At 40.2% G+C, this 26,117-nt stretch overlaps 2 protein-coding genes across 4 annotated transcripts in view; both read right to left on the minus strand.

Moving 5' to 3' along the window:
- wdr11 (WD repeat domain 11) overlaps nucleotides 1-3,340 on the minus strand; it is an 87,661-nt gene extending 84,321 nt beyond the window's left edge. For both annotated transcript variants that reach the window (XM_056760468.1, XM_056760467.1), the window contains exon 1: nucleotides 3,161-3,340. In XM_056760468.1, coding sequence (XP_056616446.1) covers nucleotides 3,161-3,258 — 98 coding nt within the window. In that variant the 5' untranslated portion in view covers nucleotides 3,259-3,340. The remainder of the gene's footprint in view (nucleotides 1-3,160) is intronic.
- Nucleotides 3,341-22,996: 19,656 nt separating this feature from the next.
- The window catches only part of plpp4 (phospholipid phosphatase 4), an 85,694-nt gene continuing 82,573 nt past the window's right edge, over nucleotides 22,997-26,117 (minus strand). For both annotated transcript variants that reach the window (XM_056760891.1, XM_056760890.1), the window contains one exon: nucleotides 22,997-25,959. In XM_056760891.1, coding sequence (XP_056616869.1) covers nucleotides 25,748-25,959 — 212 coding nt within the window. In that variant the 3' untranslated portion in view covers nucleotides 22,997-25,747. The remainder of the gene's footprint in view (nucleotides 25,960-26,117) is intronic.

The raw sequence follows: 26,117 nt of genomic DNA on the forward strand, positions 1-26,117 counted from the left end.
TAATCAGGAGAGTTCTCCAAGAGCCAAGAACCACTCAGGCAGAACTTCAGGAAGACCTTGCGTCAGCAGGTACTGTTGTTTCAAAGAAAACTATAAGCACTGAACCGCCATGGCATCCATGCACTCTCACCACGCAAGACTCCATTGCTGAACCAAAAGCATGTTGAGGCTCGGTTAAAGTTTGCGAAAGAGCATTTGGAGAAGCCTGTGGATTATTGGGAGACTATTGTATGGTCAGGTAAAAGCAAAATTGAACTTTTTGGCAGTCATTTTACACACCATGTTTGGAGAAGAAATGGCACTGCCCACCACCCCAAGAACACCATACCAACAGTTAAGTTTGGGGGTGGAACCATCATGGTTTGGGGCTGCTTTTAAGCAAGGGGTACTAATACTTCAATATTATTGAAGGCAGGATGAATGATCCCAATCACAAGGCCAAGGACACAATGAAGTGGTCTCAAAGAAAGAAAATCAAGCTGCTTGAATGTCCCAGTATATACACAAATATACAGAAATGCTGAAAAAGCAACAATTCTGGAGGACCTGGATAATTTTTCTGAACATCAGTGGACAGTTTAATGACTCATGACAAACAAGTAACATTTTAACAACTATCTCAAAATATAAAAACTGCCATTGACCATTCAGGTAACATCATAGAGTATTAAAGGGGATGTAACACATTCAGTTTGTGACAATCTCATTTTAATCTTGAGTACCTATACAGTAGTACTGCATACTGCAGTCTTTAGTTTGATCCCATTTATAAAAGACAGATACAGCTGTACGATTATCTCCCCATATATCAGTTTCAAATGATCTAATCCAGCGTTATATCATGATCTACCGTTTATATATAACATTCATCACAGAATTTCAGTGAATCAGAATGAATGAAACATTATGGCACCACCCCTTTAATATTAGGGGGATGAAAACCTTTGATATTCTTAGAAATTTTGGTATGTGTGAACTAAATGTTAACATTTATTTCGTAAAATAATTTATTCAGGGCGGGACTAAATAAAAATGAAACCTTTATTTTTCAAAATTCCTCGAAATCTCATTTTCCAGATTCTGCAAGGGGTGTGTAAACTTTTGACTTCGACTGTATTTCATAACAAGATCAAAGTCCTATCTACTTGAATGGGGGAAGACCGATGTTTCTAAATAAATATGCAGGCAAAAATCACAATTAAATATCACATTCCTGATTAACAATCACAAATGACACCAGCATAACACTTGTTTCCTATGCTTAAAGTGCACCGAAAAAACACCTTGAAGTCTGATCCAGCTGAAGCACATGCGCACCAGTTGGCAATCACCACACAAGACTCTGTGTAAAGCCCCGCTCCAGAGAATCATCATTCCTTAAAGACTGGATTTTTTACTGGAGACAACACTTCCTTCACTAAAGCGTACTTAATAGTCATGTTCGACTTTATGCGGCGTCGCAAAGATCTGCTGCCGCCTGACAAATGTAATGCATTCTGGTTGAAATTGTGTCCGAATGTGATCAGCGCTGCAGCCACCTTACAATCACATGTGTTGCATGTTTATCCTGTAACATTGAAACACTGAACTTAACTGAAAAAATAACTGTCATTTTCACCAGTCGCTTCACGTCGGGTGTTTCTTGGCCTCCACGTCGTGCAGGCTAGCCGTGGATTATCCCTTGCATATCACATTTTATGTTCAGTGTACTTAGTGCAAAAAACATGCAAATTTCTATCACATCCACTTCATCAGTAATAAATAAAGAAACATTCAGTGGTGTGCAATAGGCCCTTTTCACATGATGTCACGCATCTTCCATTCTGCCGCGAAGCAGTGTAGCGTTTCTTCCGCTAGTGCCTCAGACACATGATGTACAACATCTTGCAGACAAATTTTCGCTTACGACAAGATCAAAGCTAGATAAAGGATACAAATTCTTCGTTGTAGAGTACCTGTTTGAATATGAAGGTAATTGTTTGGTTTTCTTTTTGTGCTAGCGAAGGTGCTCGGATAAGTACTTGAATACGAGCAAAACGGAAGTTCTTCTTCTCTCCTTGTTTGTTGCAAGACGGATGTTATGATACACTGCTTTGCGAGAAGTCGGAAGTTATGTCATTGTGAAAAGGTGCGTATAGGTTCAGCACACTACAGGAAGCACGACGTGTCTGACATAATGGCTGTTTTTTGATTCTCCCCTGCCTGCGACCAGCAGATTTTGCCAATCGGCGCCAGGCTAGTATGAGTCAACTTGATCAACCCTATTTACTTGAACGGTGTCATGTCATAGGTGGGGGCGTGGCATGGGGCAGACTTGGCGTGGGGAAAGTAATCCTCTTCCTCTGACTGAAAACACATGGTATTAACCCAGTATGGCTTATGTAAAACCACTTTTGGCTTTCAACAGATCAAAAAACTGAGCCATAATGGGCTGAATTGTCCGTACAGTATCTGTGACTGGACAAACGACGGAATGCCCAGAGATGTTAGATGCTAATAGAGAGCTGTAACATCAGTATCCCATACAACATTCTGTAATTCATCCCATGTTCATTTAAGCTATGCATCATATAAAACACTAGTATGTCAACAGATTCCATGCACTGGTTAAAGTAACATTAGGGTCAGAGATAACATCCCACAACAGAACGCAACGTTCCCATTATAGTTTTCATTCAAACCAATACAATCCTTATAATAACATTAATATTTGGGTGTGAGGTCATCGTTTGGCTTAAAAATTAAAAAACTTAATGAAGCTATTTTTGATTGTATTTTATTTTGTGTTGCAGATGCACTTCAATCAAATGAGCATTTCTCTTGAAAAGATCTCTGTTGCAACCAAATCAGATCGTAAAATGATGTGTGAGGGCTTTTCGTGGCAATCAAACAACTTTAACAGTGTTGGCATTTAGTATTTGTAATGCAATAACACGATTTGTTGACACTGGCTTTTGTTTCAAACGTAGTGTCTGTGAAGTATTAAGATTAAGAGATGATTGAGCATACTGCTCGTTTGATGTTCGGGTGGTATTTAATGCAAATAAGTAAGAAACAATTTAACACTTTTGACGAAGAACAGCCCTTGATACATGTTAACGCGAACTGCATCAATGGTGCAACAACACTGACTGGAGACGCTAAAGCTAATGCTACTCACCAGTCCACTGCTGTCTTGTTCTGTAAATGAAGAGTTCCGGTCAGAGTCCGAGCGGCTAGTTTAATGTTGACAGTATAAGGAATCATGGTTGAAGCCATATTACATCGACAAGAAACAGAGCAATGTTATGCTCGTTTTCCGTTCAGTCGAGCTGCGTTATTAGGAAATGTTTATGGTCCGTCGCGTTAATGTTCCGGCAGGAATCAGTTTAAGGTTCCGTCACATCTTTAATTCAGTTGTTTTGTATAGTTATAATAATTTATCTATTAACCAAATCGAAGTTACTAATAAATAACGTTTTTGAATTAAAAATAATTCAGTGCCATGGTTATACCATAAATTAAATTTATATTTATTTCTATACATTACATTACAATCCAACTTCATTATACCCCTAAGATTATACATTATACAACAAAGATTTATAAAATAACTTTTCTCCACTACAAAGACCATTAAAGCAAAAACTAGTCATTGTATTGCATTGTGAGGAACCTTTATATTGCTGTTTGGTTATTTGTTTGGGTATATCATTTGTTGATATACTTTTAAGAATTTAGTATTGTGAAAATATTGTAATGCATTGTTTGAAATGGTTTATTTTTAGTACTGCCAGATCTTTTCATATTACAGTTTTAAAGTGAATGACGCTTGCCTGTCAAGTTTCTAAATGAGAATGTTCCATATAAAGTAGTTAATAACACTCACAATTGATGAGTGCAGTATAAGTATAAAGCCATGCAATAATCAATGGCATAGACAAAATACAATCCTTATTCACCAGAGCTCTTGTCATCCCTGACATTAATTCAATTATTAAGGCTCAGGCATGTTGTGGCAGGTAGTGATTGGATACTGACACTCTTATTTGTAATCAAATGTGTAATTAAAGAAGGGACATTAGAGGGTAAATCTCATTTTTTTATTTTCCAGTTTCATTACTTTAAAGGTGCCGGTGTGGCACCCAAACACTTCGCCCCAAGGAAGGCAAATCAATAAGACTGAAGAAGTTGGATTTTTTTCTTATTTTTTTCATCTTGCAAGGTTTAGGTCTTAATAACCATGCTAGCCTCAGGAGCCAGTTGCTAGAAAGATCTGTAATGGGGTCATTCATATTGTTTGGTGCCATTTGAGTCCCCAACTCATATGGAATATTTTATCTTAATGTCCAATGTGTCATTTTTTGGAAGCTCTATTGACAGAAATGCAATATAAAATAAATAACTATGTCTTAAAGGAGTAGTTCACTTTCAAAAGAAAGGTTCATGATAATTTACTCATCCAAGATGTTTATGTATTAGATTTTTAGTCAAAAAGAAATTAAGGTTTTTGATGAATACATTCCAGTTTTTTTCTCCATATCATGGACTTAAATGGACTCCAAACGGTTGAAGGTCAAAATGACAGTTTCAGTTCAGCTTCAAAGGACTTTAAACAATACCAGACGATGAATAAATGTCTTATCAAGCAAAAAGATAGGTCATTAAAAAAATGTATATGCTTTATAAACACAAATGCTCACCTTGTTCTATGTTTTGCGTTGCACATTTCTTTACGTCACAAAATACGTAATTACGTGTCAACATGCTGGAATGTTTTCATCAAAAACTTAATTTCTTTTCAACTAAAGATAAAAAAATAAACATTTTGGATAACATGGGGGTGAGAAAATTATCGTGGAAATTTTACTTGAAAGTGAACTACTCCTTTAAGAGATGTATAAAGACCTTAAATGAATAAAGTGCTATGTTTTTATTATCTTAGAATGAGCTATTTCTATCTACATTCACCACAGGTCCCCTTCCATGGAATTCACCATGTTGCTTCAACAGTAGCCCTAAATGGACAAATTGCTTTACAGATCATGTCTCATAAATACGCCATAAATACGTGAAGTGGCGACTGGTCAATAGGGACTGCCCCCCACCAAATTAAGAAATACAATTGCTTTTCCCCTGTAGAGTTTACACATCAAGGGCTTTACTGGGACATAGGTATGATCACTTCTGGATGGAACGTAGAGAGGGTGTTCATTAAACGCGAGGACACATAATATTACTGTTTCCGCCTCCACAGTTACCTTAAAGAGCGTAGTCATGTGTGTGACGACAGAAAAAAAATTCATAGACAGAGCATCTTCTACTGGTCGTTTTATTTTCAGTCTTACAAAATAATGTTGTGCATAGCAACGCAACAGTTGATTTTTAGCATATGTTCGCTCGGGTTAGTTAAATAATATTAACAGTTGAAACATTTCATTTTAATAATGTCATGTACTATTTTATACTGTATATCATTACGTGAGGGATAATGTGGGTTCGGGTTAATACCAGGCCCGGAGCCTTCTCCTTGGACATGGGGAGAGTACTCCGTGTTCGGAAGAAACTGTCGGGCTCGGAGCCATCTCCGGACAGCGCGCCACATACGCATAGGCCTACCTTTTAACCTGCTCCTGAATTATCTATGTCGCGTACATTGACTCGCGCTTGTTTGAATTTAAATCCTCTCATAAAACGTATTCGCATAATTCACATATAGCCTACGGGGGACTCAGGTTGAGCGATTTTTGTTGTGTGACAAACTCAGAACACTTATTTATATGACACTTTACTCGGACTTTAAAGGTGCCATTCACTGTGATGGCAATTTTGCTGTTAGAGCATAAATAATATTTGCAAAATGAAAAAGGTCAAAGTTCAATGCCAAGGGAGATATTGTCTTAAACAAAATTCGCTTTTCAAGGACTACAGAGAACGGCAGGTATCGGACTACAGCCCTTTACTTCCCAGGTAATTGATGTCACTAATCCGAGTCTTTGAATAACCTCCGCCCAAAGGAATAAAGGGGCGGGCCTTCCTTAGAGAAGAGGAAGAGCCGCTGGAGTGTTGTTTGGTCATCAGAGATTATAAACATTTCACTGAGCTGTGCATTACTTTCAATTTCATCACAGTCCTACAGCTGGTTAAAAGAATTCAGCTACACACATTATAAGAAATCCAACGGTCAAATTTCAGCTTCCATGACTTTAACATCGTTTTGTGATAAAAGGGACAGTGGAGAGCAATAGACTTAATATGTGAAATATAAAGGGATTTTGAAACTAGAAACATGAACATCCGTTCTTAGACACCCAAAAAACATAATCAAAGCTTCGAATACAGCCAAAGAATGGCACCTTTAATCATTTGTAAATATAATGTCATATACTGTATGTTATTAAAATATATATTTAGATTTAATTTGTCAAAATAAATTGCTGCATCCAGGTTACCGTGTTTTATTAGTTTTGAGAGGTTTTTATCTGGGAATAATGAAACTGCAAACACTGCAAACGAAGGACACAAAACGAAGGCTGCCTTCCAAGCATGCTTCTATTTACATTTACATTTATTCATTTTGCAGACACTTTTATCCAAAGCGACTTACAAGTTGTAGAGCATAAAAACATTTTGTCAACACGCTAAACAGGAGGCTACTGTTCGTTTATAAGGCCACGCTACTAGAAAGATTAAAGCTGGAGTAAGCGAAGGAGAGAATATTTTTTTTAATTGTTAAAAAGACAGTTATTGGTTATTAAAATAAAATAAATTTTGATAAAAATAAATAAATCCGGAACGGGTATATTTAGAGCGTTTTTTTTAAAGTTGTGAAAGAAAGTTATTTGAGATGTTGTTATTTGATGATGTGGCTGTCGAGATATCCAGCCTTCCTTTCACACCCATAGGCTGTTTCCCAATTCGAGGGCAGCAATCTTCTTTACTTGCAGACTTAAAGGAGTCACATGGGGCGAACACATGTTTTTCTGCATCTTTGGTGTGTTATAAGTTGCCCATGCATGTATTAGACACGTAAAATTGCAAAAATTACAGTGTAGGAACAAAAGATGCATTCTATGTAAAAGCGAATGCTCCCTGAAACACCTCGTGTAAACACACCCCCACAAATCTACCTTAGTTGGTGGTCTGATTTGACTAAGTCCGCCCAAATGTAGACGAAAGCAAGGTGGGCGTTCCTGTCAGTACAATTGAAGAGTAACCTGATATTCTGAATATGGCAAGAGGCGTTACATTTCCATCACATACTTTCAGTATTCCACCAATCACTACGCATTCGTTACCTGGCCAATCATAGCACACCTCACTTTTCAGAGCCATGAGCTTTGTAACCAATTTGCACGTTTCAGAGAGACGGAGCAAAGAGGAGATACAAACATGCACAGTATGTTGAAAATACAGAGTTTTTTAACCTTAAATCTTGTATACACATTGCATTACATCTTAATCAAACCATAATATTTGTTTTAGCCGTGTCATATGACCACTTTAAAAAAAATGAGGACTCAGTCTTTAATGGACTTAGAAGTCAACGAAATGATCTGAAATGAGACGGTCTAGCCTCCTGGAGGATTTCCTCACCTGCTGCTCCTGTTGCCTGGTGACAGCAGCGGGACACAGCAGAGACGTTTCTGACTTTAGCTGTGGCCCAATTTGTAGGCTGGACACTTCTCAGGTTGTTGACTTAAAAATGAGGACTCAGACTTTAAAGGAAGCAGCCTCACAAGTCCACGAAGCAAACTGAAATGAGGGAGCCACTATATTATTAACAATGACTTCTGAAATGGCAGCCCTCATGTACAGCCCTCCTCTTGTAAATACTGACGAGGTAAAGACCTGCGACTCTAGTTTTGCACTTCCCCTTCATTCCTACTGTCTATTATTTTGCTCCTATGCTTTCCTGTAGCTCAGTGTCAAGAGCATGGCGCCAATTTCATGGGTTCGATCCCAGGGGATTGCACATATTTAGAAACAAATGTATAGGAGAATACAATGTAAGTCGCTTTGGATAAAAGCCAAATGCGTAAATGTACTAAAATGTGTTTTCAGTGCATTCAGACAGTCCACCATAGACGCACACAGCAGAAGTCTCATCACCATCTTCGTTCCCTTTGCACTGGCCCTCGACATTCAGCTTGTCTTGCTGTAGGGCTCTGTCAACAACTCAGACTTCCTCCCGGTCCTTGCCAGTCTAACCTCAATGTTCTGGCACTTACAGAAACATGGATCTCTAAAGAGAACACTGCTCCTCCTTCTGCCTTCCCCACCAACTTGAAATTCACCCATACTCCATGTCTTTCTTAAAAGAGTTTGACACTGCTGTCCTCTATCCCGAAGACAGCACTCCACTGGTAATGCTAGCTGACTTTCACATCCACATAGACAAACCATTTGCAGCTGACGTCTTAGCTCTCCTTTCCTCGTTTGACCTCCTCAGGGCCAGCTCCCCTCCCACCCACAGAGGAGCACAACAGCTAGATCTTGTTCTGACTCATAACTACTACTCCTCTCCCGACATTGAGGAAGCTACAAATTGTCTCTGTACAACCTGTGTGACCATTGGACCAAGCTAAGGGATGCGGTGGTGAAAGTCTAGAGACCCTGCTGATCTTCTTCACTGATAAATTGGAGACCATCAGCAATCAGCTCTCTGCTCAACACATCCCAGATCTCTCTCGTAGCCCTTGTCATCTGTTCTCATTCTGCTTGACCTCTCTGCTGGTTTTTAGATTAGATTAGATTAGATTAGTTTCAACTTTATTGTCATTACACATATACAAGTACAGTGTAACGAAATGTAGTTTAGGTCTAACCAGAAGTGCAATTAGCAAGTGCAGATATACAGTGTGAATAAATACAGAATACAATATTAGGAAAATACTATACAATGGGCATGTACTATGAAAATATGACAATCGGTATGTATAATAAAAACAATATAAACAGAAGACTATATACTGTGCACATTAATGTACAGGAGGTTATGAACAGATAACAATATAGACTATACAATAGTGCAAGTGACTTGAGTGTGCATTAGTTACAGACATTAGCTATTAAAGTTACAGTGCAGTAGATGAGTTAATGTGGTTATTAAAGGTACGGTGCAATACATGAGTAGATGCAGATATACAGTTACAGTGCAGTAGATGTGTTAATGCATTTATTAAAGTTACAGTGCAGTAGATGAGTTAATGTGGTTATTAAAGGTACGGTGCAATACATGAGTAGATGCAGATATACAGTCACAGTGCAGTAGATGAGTTAATGCAGTTATTGAAGTTATAGTGCAATAGATGAGTAGATGCAGTTAGTTATGCGATAGATGCAATAATGCAATAGATGAGTTACAGTGCAGTAGGTGAGTTAGTGCAGTTATTAAAGTTACAGTGCAGTAGATGAGTTAATGCAGTTATTAAGGTTACAGTGAAGTAGATGAGTTAATGCAGTTATGAAAGTTACAGTGCAGTAGATGAGTTAATGCAGTTATGAGAGTAGTCCATTAGTGCAAATGAGCATTCAGTGTAATGTTCCTGGTGTGCAAGTGAGCAGTATAGAGTGCAAATGATGCGTGTAAACAGTCCGGTAGAGCAGATACATGAAGTACTGGTGTGTACAGTTCCGTCATGCATGGCAGACCTGTAGTGCAATGTAAACATTGTAATAGCAGCATTAAGTTAAAGTTATGAGAGGTAGTGAAATCAGTGGGGAGCAGAGTTCAATAATGAAACAGCTCTGGGAAAAAAGCTGTTTCCTAGTCTGCTGGTTCTTGCCCGGAGGCACCTGAAGCGCCTACCGGAAGGCAGGAGAGTAAACAGTCTATGAGCGGGGTGAGAGGAGTCCTTGAGAATGCTGCGAGCTCGACGCAGACAGCGTTTCTTCTGGATGTCCTCAATGGAAGGGAGTGTAGTTCCTGTGATGCGCTGGGCTGTTTTCACCACCCGCTGCAGTGCCTTGCGGTCAGCAACAGAACAGTTCCCGTACCAGACTGTGACACAGTTGGTCAGGATGCTCTCTATCGTGCAGCGATAGAAGTTCACCAGGATAGTTGAAGACAGTTGGTTCTTCTTCAGTGTCCTCAGAAAGAAGAGACGCTGGTGAGCCTTCTTGACCAGGCATGAGGTGTTGGTGGTCCAGGACAGGTCCTCCGAAATGTGGGTCCCCAGGAACTTAAAACTGGAAACACGTTCAACAGCCGTCCCGTTAATGTGGATGGGGTCGTGTGTGCCTCCTTTCGCCTTCCTGAAGTCCACGATGATCTCCTTTGTCTTTGTGTTAAGGAGCAGGTTGTTGTTTGAGCACCATGTGGCCAGGTGCCGTACCTCCTCCCTGTAAGCAGTCTCATCGTTGTTGCTGATGAGACCAATCACTGTTGTATCGTCTGCAAACTTGATGAGGGAGTTAGATCCATTCACAGGCCTGCAGTCGAGTGTGAAAAGGGAGTAGAGAAAGGGGCTCAGTACGCAGCCCTGTGGTACACCAGTGTTGAGGGTGGTTGTGGTGGAGCAGATGTTGCCTAGCCTAACAAGCTGAGGCCTGTTCGTCAGGAAATCCATAATCCAGTTGCAGGTGCCTAGGTTTCCAAGTTTGATGATTAGCTTGGAAGGGATTACGGTATTGAATGCAGAGCTGAAGTCTACAAACAGCATGCGTGCATAAGTGTCCTTATTGTCCAGGTGTGTGAGCACGGAGTGCAGCGCCATGGACACTGCATCATCTGTGCTCCTATTGCTACGGTAGGCAAATTGGTATGGGTCCAGTGTGGATGGTAAAGAGTCTTTTAGGTGTGACAGGACCAGCCGTTCAAAGCACTTCATAACAATGGGTGTGAGTGCTACAGGGCGGTAGTCGTTCAGGCATGTCGGGCTGGAATGTTTTGGAAAACATTTACTCACTTTTACACAGTGAACGAACAGATCCTGCTATCTATTCTCTCTAAAATGGACATCTCTGGAAATGAAATCTACTGTTTCGACTCTTATCTTGCAGGCAGATTTTAGGGTATTCTGGAAAGGCGAGAGATCCAGATCTCACGTGGAAAAAAGGATTCCACTGTATACTGTTTAACATAAAACACAAGATAACACACCAATTAATGACAATTGTGACCAAGACAAAATAACTCAACATAAAACAACCATTTGTTTCATAACAGTTTCACCACAGGATAACATCACAATAAAACAGTTAATTGTGTGTTTTGTTTATTTTTAAATTAAAATCTTTGACTGCTTGAAACGTGTAACTCACCCACAGCATGTCTCGTTAGCTCTCCTGTTGGCGGTCTTTATTGGACACCCACAGATGGTGCTGTCCCCATTTATGCATACATTTAACAGTTATATTACACTCTGTAACACTCTCCTACTTGCAAGTCGTTCTTGACAAAAGCGTCTGCCAAATGAAGAAATGTTCATGTAAATGTAGTGTTTACACTGCACACGAACAACGCGACTCAAGCAGAGAATCCACTAAAATCAGTGATGCTATTTACATTAGATGCTGTGCGGTGTGTAAGTAATTCCTGTTATTGCTTTTTCTGTTTACTCTCTGTAATAGGCTACTGCAGTACAATTTGGTATTTACAATAGTTAAATAAATTATAGTAAATTGTAAGTTGCTGTTATATTATATAGCTTTATAAAGATTTTATAAAGAGTTTAAGTAGGTTGAGTCCAGGGCAGATCACGCAAAGCAGAAGGCAAAGTCCAGGATGAAGCTGGCAGAGCAGGTCGTCAAGCCAGCTACAGAGGAGTCAGCAGAGCTGAAGGCGGGTACCAGAGCAGAACCAGAGGCTAGAGCTGATAAAACTGGAGGCAGCGGCCAGAGTGGAGTCACTAGAGCTGAAGGCAAGGACTAGAGCAGAGGAAGGGGCAGAGCAGGCAAGATTGGTTGAGTTGACTGACCAACAGTTGGTACGGATGAAATAGATGGGGGCCTGGGCGGAGCTGGTGGAGCACATGGTGGCTTAGCTGGATCCGGCTGGATCAGTGGTTAAAGTGAGCCTGGGTCTGAATTGGGTTCAGAGTTCAGGAATGATGGGGGAATGGTCTCTTGGGCTTGACTGGGCTCAGGAGCAGTCTCTTGGCCTTGACTGGGCTCAGGAGAGGATTATTGGGCTTGACTGGGTTGAGAAATGGTCTCTTGGCCCTGACTGGGCTCAGGAGTGGATTCTTGGGCTTGACTGGGCTCAGGAACGTACTCTAGGACTGGACTGGGCTCAGGAGCAGATTATTGGGCTTGCCTTGACTCAGGAACAGATTCATGCACTCGACTTTTCTCAGGAGCAGATTCTTGGCCTTGCGTAGATTCAGGAACGGATTCTTGGACTTGACTAGATTCAGGAGTGGATACGTGGACATGACTTGATTCAGTTACGGAATCATGGACTGGATTTGGCTCAGGTTCCTGGACTGCAGCAGCCTCTAGGGAGACTGAGGAAAAGAGCGTAGAATACACATACCACAGAACTGTAGCCACCACAGGAAGCACAGTAGATATAGGACAAAACCATCAAATAGTGAAGTGTATACTAGACATGCATGTACAAATCACCAGACTTAAATATTGTGCTAGTACTAGTATTGCACTACAAGAAGCAAGACAGTTGCAAGCCTTTAACAAGAGTTATGTGAAGCTTTTGATGGGACAGTTAGGTCCTAGAGATGGGGTGACAACAGCTGTGCAGAGGGGGCCCAATTTGATTTTTTGTCATTGGGCCCAAAATTCCTGGCGGCGGCCCTGCAGACAGGTATCATTACAGAAGTATACATTTGTTCTTTCCTTAAAAACTTGCAGAAAAGGGTCACATTTTAAGGCTGCATTTAAAGCAAACTTTGGATTTGGACTGGTTTACCAGCCTTCAGTCTCGCTGCAGTGAGGCAATAAGTCTTAAAATGCAGACTTCAAGAGCGCAGCCCCCGAATTTGGACACAGCTCGTGTGTCCAGGACCATAACAGAGAAATTAACCACTTGAAGCGCACCCCCACTCTAGCCCAGTTATGACAAGGATCTGAAAAAGTGAATCCTTTGGAGTGAGAACATCAATCTGGGATTATTTAAAAGAAGACACTGAAGCTGAGCTTCATCTGTCATGTCATGTCACAAAATTGTTAAAGAGTGAGTAGCATATGATTTTTAAGGTCCTACTTTGGTTTCTGGAGTGTCCAACAACAAGTCTGTACATGCAAGTTGTAAAAACATTATTATGTCACAATAATAAGCAGTTATTCTTACCATACTTCTTGTCTGACTCTCAAATGATTTGTTCCGCGATTCATCTGCCATGTCCCCTCCTATCTGCTAGCCTTGTGTCATTTGATTGGTCAGATGGTGTAGTCTGTTGTGATTGGTCAAACGTGTTCATCATGTGTCGCAAATGCAACGCATACCATCATTACAGGATTACGGTTTACAGGTGGTTGGATGTCATACGTATTATATGTGTAGCTATAGATGGCGGCGATTTTACCTTACCAGTTTGAGCCCGAGTCTGACGAAGAAGCATCCAAAGACGCAACATCCACAACAAACTCCACCACGACTGGAGCAGGATGTTTGTCAGTGGCAAGTGACAACTCTTGTCATAAAACTTCCAGTCTGACAACATGCATGTTGTGCTTTTGGTCATCAATTTCATAAAACATTCTATTAAGTTCATAGATGTGAAAGTATTTAGAAAATTAATTGATCCTTCTGCAGATGCCAGTAAGAAAAAGGACATTTAAAATTCTCTTGTAACAGTATTATACATGGACTAGTTGACACGGCGTACGGTGTTCGTATCTTCAGATGTTTTTACTATACAGAAAGTACTCGACTCAGTTCTTGAAATAAATACTTTGAGAGGTAATAGATTGAACAATTAAATTAGCCGAGTTGATAGCAAGATAAACTGTAACTGTAACACACCAGAAATAACGGTACATGCTAACGATAGCGTTATATTTATTAAAGAGTAGATAGCATGAGATCATGAAAATGACATTTCATCCAGTCTGTTATGTTGCCGTGTTTGAAAGTAAGCTGTCTGCCAAGTTGTAAGTCCGAAGGTGAATAAATAACAAAGTTATTTGCTTGTTAAAATGGGAGTTTGTCCTCCCACAAACCCTGTCGGTCGTTTGTGATGCGTGTGTATCATGTCTCAAACCTGTGTTCTACGGTGTGAAACTACATGCATCTTATTTCAACTACCAAAGGAAGAACGTCTGAGGGGAAAAATGGTTACAATTCATTTTTCAAGTGATACCAAAGGAGTATAACCCCAGGGGTTGTACTGTCCCACATCATTTCACCGACGATTGGTTCAATAATCTTTGCGCGTTCTCAACAGGATATGTGAAACGACTATCCTTGAAAGATGGGCCAATACCAACTCTATTTGGACCTGTAAGTATGACTTCATTTTTGTCTTAACTTCAAGAAATATTTTTGTATCTTATGTCTGTGTTTAGCTAATTTATATAACGCTTACATTAGCATGTACCATTATTTCTGGGGTGTTAGAGTTTGTTTATCTGGCTATTACCTTTGCATTTTGACACATTTGCCGCACGTGCACCTATATAGATATATTTGGGTGATACTACAATAATTTTTCATAACGTTGACTTTCTGAAATGCTCTATGTCTACAGGAGATGGTGCAAAGGGGTATTTAATCCAAAAATCCAAAAGAGGTATAAAAAGGTATAATCCAAACGGTAAACAACATGCAAGAAGGAGAACTCGGAAACACTGGAGGGTAGGAACAAGACAGTAAGAGAAATAACAACTAGATCTGACACTGGGGAATACAGAGGGCAGGGTACATATAGTTTCCAAGTAATGTGAATCAGGTGAGGGTGTAATCATGATGAGTGCAAGGGATGATGGGTATTGGAGTTCCTGAGTGTCAATAGTCCGATGAGAGTGAACGGGTGATTCTGGGAGGCGGAGTTGCTAGAGGGGGTTTGGCTGATCGCTGAGGAGAGCTTGTTATAAATCATGAATATGCAAATTAGTAAACGCCTCCCCTCAGTTGCAGCAGCTCGGACCAAGAAATCTACATAGATGACGCATTCGCCATTTCCAAACATAATTGTTTTGTCACTGATGTTAACAGCAGAGGGTCTTCAACGTTTTTCATGCAAGGACCCCTTAGATGAGAGATGCATGGAGCAGGGACCCCCTGATACTGAATGTGTAAAACAGAGCTATTTAAATAGAAACAACCCATATAGTCACATCAATATTATATTAAGACAGTATGAGGCTTTTAGACAGGATGCGTAAGGCGATGCGCTAAGAAACACATTCATTTCAATGGTTTGCACCACACAAGGATGGTTTGTTGCTGCGGCGCATTCTGCAGTCAAAATTAAATATAGCTGTGCTCTGTTATGACTACCACTATACTCGGGGCATCCAAGCACGGAAAACAAAATGGATGAACAGCTACTGTGTGTGTCGAAATTTCCGGAACGGTACAAAACAAGTTTGCGCTAATCTAGAGACATCAGGAAAAACACTTTGTCATGGAAGCATATCTCAATTTAGGGCGGCATGTTAGGTACGTTTTAAGTCAGGTAGAATATTGTAGGTTGGCATTATGCATGTCAAATTTACATAGGCATCTGCGGCATGCTGTTTTTACCTCTTTTAGCCTCCTCCACTACTTTAAAATAAAGCTCTGTTGTTATTAAAAATGTATAGACCTCACGCTGTTTTGAAAACTCCGCCCACTTTGCTCTCGCCAGACCAGCACAAATTGAAGGGCTACACTCCACCCAGCGACCAGCACATTCCGCATCCTGTGTGAAAGGCGCCTTATGCATAGGCTATTATTGTTGCAAATACATGATTTTCTGTGTATTCTTTTATTTTTAAAAGAGATTGTTTGATCATTTTAAGGAATTTGTTGCATTATTCATTTTAATTTAACAATGGACAATTTAACATTTACTGGTCATAATCCTTAGCCTTAATTGTATTAGGACTTTAATGAGATAATTGGCTGTGCTTACTGGCACAAAGACTATTCTAGTGGAGGTAGAGGTTGACTCGATCCACAATATAAATCAGTTTAGATTTTATGCATACAGTTATAAAAGCAGGCCGTTTTATTAACTGCAATTATTTTTTCTTTATTTTTTTAGCTGCTCTGCAATTTTCTAATTATAAAGAGCTCTGTTGTCTCTGTGTTCTTGTGGATCAGTATTGTTGTGGCTGTTATACAAAACAAAAACCATGTTTTTTCTGCAGACATAAAATCAAACTAAGGAGAGCAACATGCATTTTTGGGGTAACTTGTTTGACTTGCACCATTAGTACCGCGGTTTGTGTTTCATTGAGTTTATGTGCAGGAGCAGTGTGTTGTTATTTTCTTGTCAAATTAGTTTTACAGCTTTAACAAGCTGTAACAAATTTGAAAAGCTTTAAACAGCCCTCCAAGCTCAGAAATATATGAGAATGCACTTTATTTGCACAAAACTCCTTTCACGCAAGCTTTGAACTCATCGGAAGGGAACCCACTGCAAACGCCCTCCTTCTCCATATATTAACATGTTTCTGTACAAGTACGACCATGGCAGGCTTAAAACGCGATGCCAAAGATGTGAAATAGCATATGGGGAATTGTGGTTTAAATACGGCAGGGACATAGCTCGTACGTAATTCAGTTGCACATAGACTTTGCTTTTCCATTTGAAATATGGCATTTGTTATACCTTCGAGTAAACGTTTTATATTATGTCCATTTTTACACAAACAAATAATGCAGTTTGCAGTCCCTTTTTAATATTGTCTGCATAATCATTCCATTTGGAAATGTATCATGATTCTGTCCCATCTTGTCATGTTTCTCTTGATAGTGGCAGGATCATGACAGAACCTCATGTTTAATGTGGAGTTAGCCATTTTTGTCCCAGTTGGAATTCCACATGCTCTCTCCGGGGGTCTCATGTACAAAGACTTGCGTTGAATTCATACTAACACATTGCGTACGGACAAAGCGGTAAATGCACATTCTCAGGTTAATTTCACTGTAAGTACATCTGACAGTGTGTGTGAAAGCAGCCGTACACAACGTTTTTGAGCGTACGCAGTGTTGATACATCCCTATTCCCACCCGTTCGGCTCATTATTGGTTGTTAATTAGTTCATGCCCTGCACCAGTACCCTCTTGATTTATCTCCTTATATATTGACCTCGTGTCTCTTGTCTTGTGCTGGTTCATTGTACTGTTGTGTTTGTGTATGGCTTTTGTGTGGTGAGTTCCTTTACCTCGTCAAGTCAAGTCTTGTTTAGTTTATATAGTTCTTTCATTTGTTACCTCTAGTCTCGTTTTAGTGTAGTTAGTCTCAGTCCTGTCCTGTTATTCTAGTCCCCTGTTTTGTTTTTGTTACCCCCTTGTGTGTTTTTGTTTTGTCATTTTCTATTAAAGTCTGTTAACACCCTTACCTGCTGTCTGCGCCTGGGTCCTCTGCCCGAGTCTCACCCCCGAGTTTCATGACAGAAATGACTGTAGTATTTACTTTGGGAAGAGATTATATGAAGTGGTAGCTATTTGTATCTTTGAAGGATCAGCACCACTTTAACTAGTCCTATGCCCTGTCATTTCAGTGTTGGAGAACCTCTCTCAGAAGGAACAACTCCTATTCCGGAGCAGTTACATTAAATAACATGTTTACAATATGGACCATGCTGACATACAATTTCATAAAGGAGACATGGAAATTCAGAAAAGAGCCTTTGTAAATCTCTGTTAGGTTTTCGAGTCTTGTGGCAGGATCATGACAGTCCCACATGTATTGTGTGGAAGCTCATGTGCTCGTCTCGTCACGGTCTTGTCTTTGTTCATGTCCTCTCGTTTCCTCATTATTGATTGTTTTTGATGATTTTGTGACCCGCACCTGTTCCCCTCTTGTTTTCTGTCGTGTGTCTGTTCGTTTTGATTCTAAGCCTTGTCAAGCCTTTGCAACTTCTAGCTGCTTCGTAAGTCACCGTCCAGTTTAGTCAGCGTAGCTTATGTCTAGTGTTGTTATTAATAATTACACTTGCCATGAGATGGAAATTAGAATCTGAAAATATACGCTTGAAAATCCATTCATAAGTTTGTGTTCTTTATTTTCTTTTTTGTTCATTACTCTACAATTGTTTATTATTTGAACATATACAAATAACCAACCAAAACAATTCAAATTGCTTTTGATGCCAGGCATGCTTTATATAAAATATTTTCTTTTCACAAAATGGAATTGGCATGCCATGTCTAATGACAAACTTCACAAACTTTATGTCATGTGTCTATGAAACATTTAAGTTATAAATAAAGGATAGATAGGGATGCTGTAGAAATACTAGTGAACTGTGGTGTTCACATAAAATGTCTCGTTGTAAAACTTGCAAAAACTTAATAAAACAATTTCTGCACAACAGATATCAATCACATTATGAAACTTTCTCTTTGTACAGTATTTGTTACTGATCCAAAAACAAAAACAACAAAGCATTAAATAATTTAGAACAATACAAAGCACAAAATGTTAAAATCTCTCATTAAGATAGCGAATTACATTTAATAGTATTTTTACTCTAACGCTGTAGTGATACTTTTCTTTATTTTAACCACGTTTGTTTTTTGTTTATTTATAAACATCTCTGTATAGACCTCTGATTTAAAATGTTAAACAAATAATTGTTTAGATTTAATTATATATGTAAAATTAAAAAATAAAAACAAAAGTAAATAAAAACTGAAACTAGAAGTGCTTCTGGACCAATGTTTACAATTTCTATAGTGGTCTATATGTTGGTTTCCCATCTCTTCTTTCCAGCTACAATTGTAGCTCTCTTGGTGTCATACCTGATAAACATTCCTCCTACATTTAACTTAAATTATGCATTTAACTTTAATTTGTCAAGTACATTATATTTGCATTTTGTGGTGTAATTGCAAATTGTTCATGTTTATTGTAAGTTTAAGTTTCAAATACTGACAATAATTGTATTTAAAAAACTATATTTACTGATTTTCTGTTGATACTTCTAACACAATTTTGTTAATAGCCGCAGTGTCAGAAACCATATATACTGTGATTGGTAATATCCTAGGGATTGACAATCTGACATAGTATGTTCTTTGATTTTTATATAAAGCTTATAAATCCAGCAGTATATCTGATTCTCGAATGCATGCAGTGAGAGGGGGTGTTTGTGGGGAAGATAGTCAATGTCATGGACTAATTATCGTATCGGGTCTCGGGTCTAAGCACTTGTTTGTTTTGTTTGTTTCGTTCCCTGTCGTGCATGTGGTGTGGTTTTATAGCTCACCAAGTGTCCGGTGTCTGCGTCTGCTACGCAGTCCTCTCGTTCTCACATTAATTATCTCATTATTGTTTCACTCCTCTCACTTGGGTTGGCTTTGGTTTCTCCCGTTTGACTCGCCACAGCCAGCACGGTCTTACCAACCCATTCTGGCTTCCTCTGTCTGTCACGTCTTCCCTTGTGAGTCCAGCCACTGACCCTGAATCTATGCAACTGGGACGTGTGCACCTTACCCTTCAAAAAAAAAAAACGCCTAAGTAAAGGTCTCTGCTTTTATTGCGGCAAGACAGGCCACATTGCTCTTCACTTCAGCCAATAAAAGCCCAATCCTACCTGTAATTCAGTTAGTCCTGCTGGGCTGTAATCTCCCCTTCAACCTCTCCCGTCAGTCGCACTCTACTGCCCGTAGACTGCCCACAGTTCCAAGGGGACTTTTACATTGGCAACACCCTTCTCGACTCAGGGGCCGAGGGTAACTTCATCGGCGCCACTACAGCCCGCGAATGGGGGATTCCGGGCTTACCTCTCGCCAAAGTTATAGTGGCCTGGTCGCTCCCGGGCAGCCCCCTCGCCATCATCACTTAAATCACGCCTTGTGTAAGTCTTCTTCTTTCCAGGAATCACCACGAGAGCATTGTGCCTGTGTAAAGCACAATCCTCTCGTGGATTGGAGTAAGGGTTCTATTTTAGCCTGGAGCCCTACGTATCATGCGTCAGTTCATGGTCTTGCCTCTTCTCCCGTTTCTGTCTCTTGTGTTCCACAGGTGCAGCCTACAGACCTGACCGATGTCACGGTGGAGTCCATGATCTCCGCGCGATATTCAGCAAGTCCCGGGCCACTTCTCTGCCTCTGCATCGCCCCTACAACTGCGCCAGTCTTCTATGCGAAGACTGTTACATTCCCTGGCCCTATTATTTTGTCTAGCGGCATCAAGGCGGATCCTGCTAAAAGAAGAGCTGGTGTCGAATGGCCAATTTCTACTGCCCCATTTTGTCTCTGCAACTATCTTGTCTATTCCAGATCGTCTGTCAGCCCAGTGTTATCTCAGTGATTGTTTGATGACGAGAAGGTGCATCCTTGTGCCTTCTTTTCTCACCGTCTCAGCCCTGCAGAACGTAATTACGACATCAGCAACCGGGAGCTGTTAGCGGTGGGAGAGTGGCGTCACTGGTTGAAGGGAGCAGCGCAGCCCCTCTTGGTCTGGATGGACAACAAGAACCTTAAGTAAATCCATTCAGCTAGAGGTTGAGCTCGCGCCAGTCCAACTGGGCACTCTTCTTCGGCCGATTTAACTTCACCCACTCATTCCGGATAGGGTCTAAGAACCCCTTTCGTGTCAGTTCGAGAACCAAGAGAGGGAATTGCGGCCGAAGCCATCCTCCCTGAGAGGATGGTGGTCGAGGCTGTCTCTTAGGGTATCGAACGGCGAGGGGTCCAAGTGCCGGAAGAGTGTCCAGAGGGCAGGTTGTTGTCGACAGTTGCGCTGCGTCCTGATGTCCTTCAGTGGAGTCATTCCTCCAGACTGGTCTGCTATCCAGCAATTCGGGGAACCCTGGCTGCCATCCGTCAGCGTTTTGGTGGCCATAACTGGCTGCTGAACTAAGACAGTTGTGCTACTCTGCCCCCTGCCCATCCATTCCCACCCCTGGCTCCATGTTGTCCTTGATTTAGTCACTGGGCTTCCTTCATCCAAAGACTACACGGTGGTTCTCACAGTGGTGGATCGCTTCTCTAAGGTGGTCCAATTCATCCCTCTTCCCAAGCTATCTTGCGCCCCGGGAGACCACCCTTGGCTTTCTACCAAGGACCTGGCTCTCCGGGCGCCTTCTCATAAGTTGCCGCCTAAATTCATTGGTCCATACCGCATCACTAAGGTGGCATATCCTGTGGTTGTCAGGCTCAGACTTCCTCCCTTGGTCGGGTTCACCCTGTCTTTCATATGTCCAGGGTTAAACCGGTATTCTCTTCTCTCCTCCACCCTGTCAGTAATCATCCCATTCCCCCTCCCCTAAGTCTGTTGCTCTACGGTTTAAGCCAGGTTGTGTGGGTGGACTTCTCCTGGCGGATCTTTGCTAGTTATTTGAATGGACTGTTTTCTTGTGGACTATATGATGTTTTATTAACTAAGTTCGGGAGGAGCAGGAGCAGATAATCAACTCGGCTGGTCAGCTATCAGCAATCACAGCAATCAACCTATCAGTTCAAAGGAGAGAGAGAGTCTCTATAATTAGTCAAGACGTCTTACCTTCACTCTCTCTTCAGTCTCAAGCATCCCACCACCACCCCGGCTCCTCACCGGGAGCCCCTTGTCTCCAGCAGGACACAAAAGGGGAGGGGAGCGTTCCGGGTTCAGGCTAATGCCGGATTCGGAGCCCTCACCCCGGACAGGGGGGAGTGCTCTGGGCTTGGAAGAATGAACGAGCTCAGAGCCCTCTCCCCGACAACACGCCAAATAAGCATACCCTCAAACTACTCTATTATCTGTTTACACGGAAGGAACGGGCAACCTTCAGAGGAGTTTGCTTATGGTTCGAGTAGACCGCACTTTAAGTATTCTCATGTCATTCCAGTGGACCTCTCACAGACTTGCTTGACGAGTCAGGACTGCGATCCCCCTGGGCCACCTATTCCCATCTGTCACATTCCCTGGTCATTTTAAGCTTGAGCCCTCTGTCCCCGCAGCCCTCTGAACTAAGTCACTTCTCTGCTTCAGCGGTTATTATTGTTTTATCTGGGATTTCTCTCCCTGTGAGTTCAATAAAGCTTCTGGTTTTAACCTACATTTGACTCCTGAGTCGTTCATCACAGATCTCAGGAAGCTAAAGTGCAGCAGGTCTATATTTAACATCTAAGTTGCCATGGACAACCGGTTAGTCCACAAAAGAATTCAACAAGCAGTATCTTTCTAGCCAACGTCTCGGATCAATTGAATAAAAGCACAACAGAACAATGGAAAGTTTCTAGAATCGCATTAGTCTAAATCAGGGGTGCCTCACCTGTTCTGAAAAGTGAAGCTGCGGGCTCTTTGATTGTCCCCGGGTGGCTGAGTGCAGTACAGGTCATAAACTCCACCCTCATCATGTAAACAAACGGGACAGGGGCCAATCTCTTAAATTCAAATTCACGTCAAATATTTATTTCAAAAGATGCTTTCTGTTATTTAAATCAGTTATTAATCACATTGATGTATGTCCAAATGTTCGTTTTTTTTAAAGTTTTTTTTAATTTGGTTTAAGTAAGTTATAAGATGTTATAAAAAGGTTGTGATAACATGATTTCATTCCTTCTGCGCATGCCCAGGCTCCAAACTAAAGTTTCTGCATAACATGTCAGCGCCCATCTTCGGACGTTTTACGCTCAATTCATTACAATGGAAGGAAGTGGCATCACGTTGTCCATCTTTTATACAGTCTATGGTGTAAATGAGTGTTTTCCTCACTCTTGGAAGACGCTTTGTTTAAAACATTTTTTAACATACATAATGTAATGTATATGTAAATTTCACAAAATGTAAGTGTAAGTGATAGCAACAGTATTTATAAGTAACCCTTATAAATCTGAATCAATATTTTTATGGCATAGTTAACAAAGCCTGTAAAAATGTATAATCTTTATTGAAAATTAAACATTTTATTGAACTTTGATAATTGCATTAATGTTTAAAAAATTGAGAGGAAATAGTTATTAAGGTATATGCTTCTGATAAATACTACAGTTTTCTTTTTGATTTGGGTTTGAAAACATTTTATTTATTTATCAGCAGGCAAGTATTCAATGAATTGAAGTTGCTCATGAGTGTTACATCAATGTTTTTAATTCTATTATTCTAACAGACAATCGGACTGTATTGTTTGTTTTGTATCGTTCATTATTTTTATTTTACAGAATATTTTTGGGGGGAATAAATGACATGCCCCTCAGAGACTTATATTGAGTTTACATTTGGCTTGTGAAAAATATTACATTCAACTGTTAAACATATTTTGTTTAGTTTTACCATGAAAGGGTTTTGAATTCAGAAAGTTGTTTTGTTATCTCTTATAAAAAACCTTCTGTATTTAAATGTATAAAATTCAGATCATGTTGAAAATAACAGAAAAAAAAATTGTTGAATGTTGATCCTTAATTAACCCTCAGTGGATTTAGACTCATATAGGCTATTAAAGCAATAATCTACAAGAGGCTAAGCATTAAAGTATTTTTTAGAGAGACTTTAAAATATGACTTTTTAGACACATCAAAACCTGTAAGTACCTACAACTCTTAAAAATAAGGGTGCTACAAGATGGTAAAACTTTTCTAAATGGTTCCATAACCACAAAAAATACGTTTCACCAAAGGTTCTTTGTGGTGAAAAGAAGGTTCTTCATATTATAAAAAGGTAAGAAATTAAAGGCTCTTTATAGCACATTTGACTGAATGGTTCTTTGCAGAACCTTGTTTATTGTTTAATACTCTTGTATGAGGTCTACTTATCACGTTTGTGTGGTTTTAACATTAAAAAAGATCAATAAGTAATAGGCCTACTTTCTACCCGGGTTTTGAGGCCGGCTTGACAAACGATCAGTTTGAATGGGCGTTCTGCCATTAAGACTTGGAAGTAAACTCACACTACTTTGATTGGATGGCAGTTTGCGTGATAAACTTAGTTGGAGCCTTCTGAGAATTTGGTTAGAGATGTAATCTAGGTTAGACATTCGCCCTATTCACACAGGCTAAGAATTACCTGGGGACCTTGTGTGATTTATAAATGACCTCCCCACATCTGTATTTCATGTGATGCATTCGTACGGTATAAATGATGCCTGTGATTTTACTCAAATTTATTGACTTATTTTCCGGATGTGCTGGCAAGGCTTTGCGTATAGTTTGTATAGCCCATAGTTATATGGTGTTTAACGATTCGCACGGGATTAAGTTCACAGACAACCTCTGCAAGTATTACGAATGACTAGAAATCCCGAGGTTATACTAATCTCGACTGAATAGTCCTCAGGACAAATCAAGAAATCTCTAACAAAGCAATAGTAACGCTAGTACAAAAATGTTTTACTCACATAAGATTGCTGCACCATTCCTACCGGATCCAATATTGACGGCACAGCACTGCTTTAAAATTTAAGTCTCGCAGCAAATCCATCGTCGACCTCTGCCTTGTTCACAAAGGAATCCACGTTAATGTTTTAGCAATGTGAGCTGGAACCTCTTTAAAAAATAAACTTCAACCATGCATTACTAATGTCGGAATCCAAAGGAAGGTTGTGCAGTGACCAGGCATTGACTCCACAATATTTTGTGATCTTTAACAGAATGTTTATTGCTTGCCAGCTCTATCTGGTTCCACACAACTTGTGTAACTTCAGTACTGTCATGCACAAACCAGTGGACAGGCTAGAGAAGTGTTGTTGATATTCTTCTGTGGTGGCGGTGTTTGAGGACCTGGTGTTCGCTGGGTCTGGTGTCTATTACAGTTGTAATTTCAGTAACAAGGGCGTTTTCAGTTCTGACACTTACATGGTGTTCGCTTGAATACGATTCCCTCTTATATAACAAACGCTCGGGTTAAAATTGAGGTCTTAATTCGTCGCCCTAAGGAATTGGCCCTAATGGTCAATAAAGTAAAAAAATTTATGACTGAAATAAATTAATTTATGTTACCAACAAGTCATTTTTTTGTTGTTGTGTTGAGTGTTGGCAACATACCATTTATAGTCACTGATGTGCATTTATCTTCAAGCGTGATCCATTCCATCAGATCAGTTGCACAATAAGAATTAAACTTGTTTAGTGGTTTGAGATGTTATTTTGGAGAGGATGCCTTATTTAGATAAGTGAACACTTCAAAGATTTTTTATTTAACATAGGTTTGTGGTAAGAACTTTGTATAATTGTGCCCTAGGCCTAGGTTGGTAAATAATATAAGTTTGTTTTTAGTGTAGTCCTCTCTGCCATTGGAATTTAGCTGTGTCAGACGAACACAGCAAACTGTTAACATGTGAGGTCTTGCTTTCAGGCAAACGATTAATGTAAACCAGTGCACATAATGAATTGTAGAGTCTGATTTGCCATTTGAAGATTAGAACCGTTATGAATTAGAATTTTTTTTTCATTTATCCAAATTGTGTGTGAATCATAGCTTGCCTCTAAAAAAGTACTGTGGTGGTATCAGTGTGTTATTAGATGTTATACAGTGGTACCATGTTACTTCCAGGTACGTTTTTGATAAATAGAGATTCATTTACCAAAATATTTTATGCATACAGTATTGCCCCAGGTTCTCACTTAATACTGACAACATAACATATTTGGGACCAGAAAAGCATAATGAACGTTTAAAAAAACCAAAAGGTTGAATCCACTGGAATGTTCAAGTGTCCGTCAAGTGTCGGCTTTATGCCAGTTGTTGTGGGGGTTGGGAGGGGGTGAGTCTCTGGGGGTCTCTATTAGTCATACTGGTCCTTCCGTCATGCCCTCCAGTGGCAGGCTGGTGGCATTGTCAGTGAGGTGAGCTTGATCCTGGGAGGTTGGCATGTTGTGGACAGCTGCTGCATCCAGGCTGGCGTATGGAAGGTGGCAGTCTGTGTAAAGAACCGGTGGGTAGTGCTGCCGATAACAGATGTAGGCGAAGAAAAGACCAATCACTCCACCAACAAAAGCATCTGTAATAAACAAAATGTGGTTTAATAAGTATAACACATTCATAATATGAGTAACACTTAGACAGATTGATTTGTTGGTTTGTGCAAATCTAATCTATCTATCTATCATTCATTCATCTATCAATCCAACCATCCATCCATCCATCCATCCTTCCTAC

Source organism: Triplophysa dalaica, chromosome 11 (assembly GCF_015846415.1).
Source record: "Triplophysa dalaica isolate WHDGS20190420 chromosome 11, ASM1584641v1, whole genome shotgun sequence".
Lineage (NCBI taxonomy): Eukaryota > Metazoa > Chordata > Actinopteri > Cypriniformes > Nemacheilidae > Triplophysa > Triplophysa dalaica.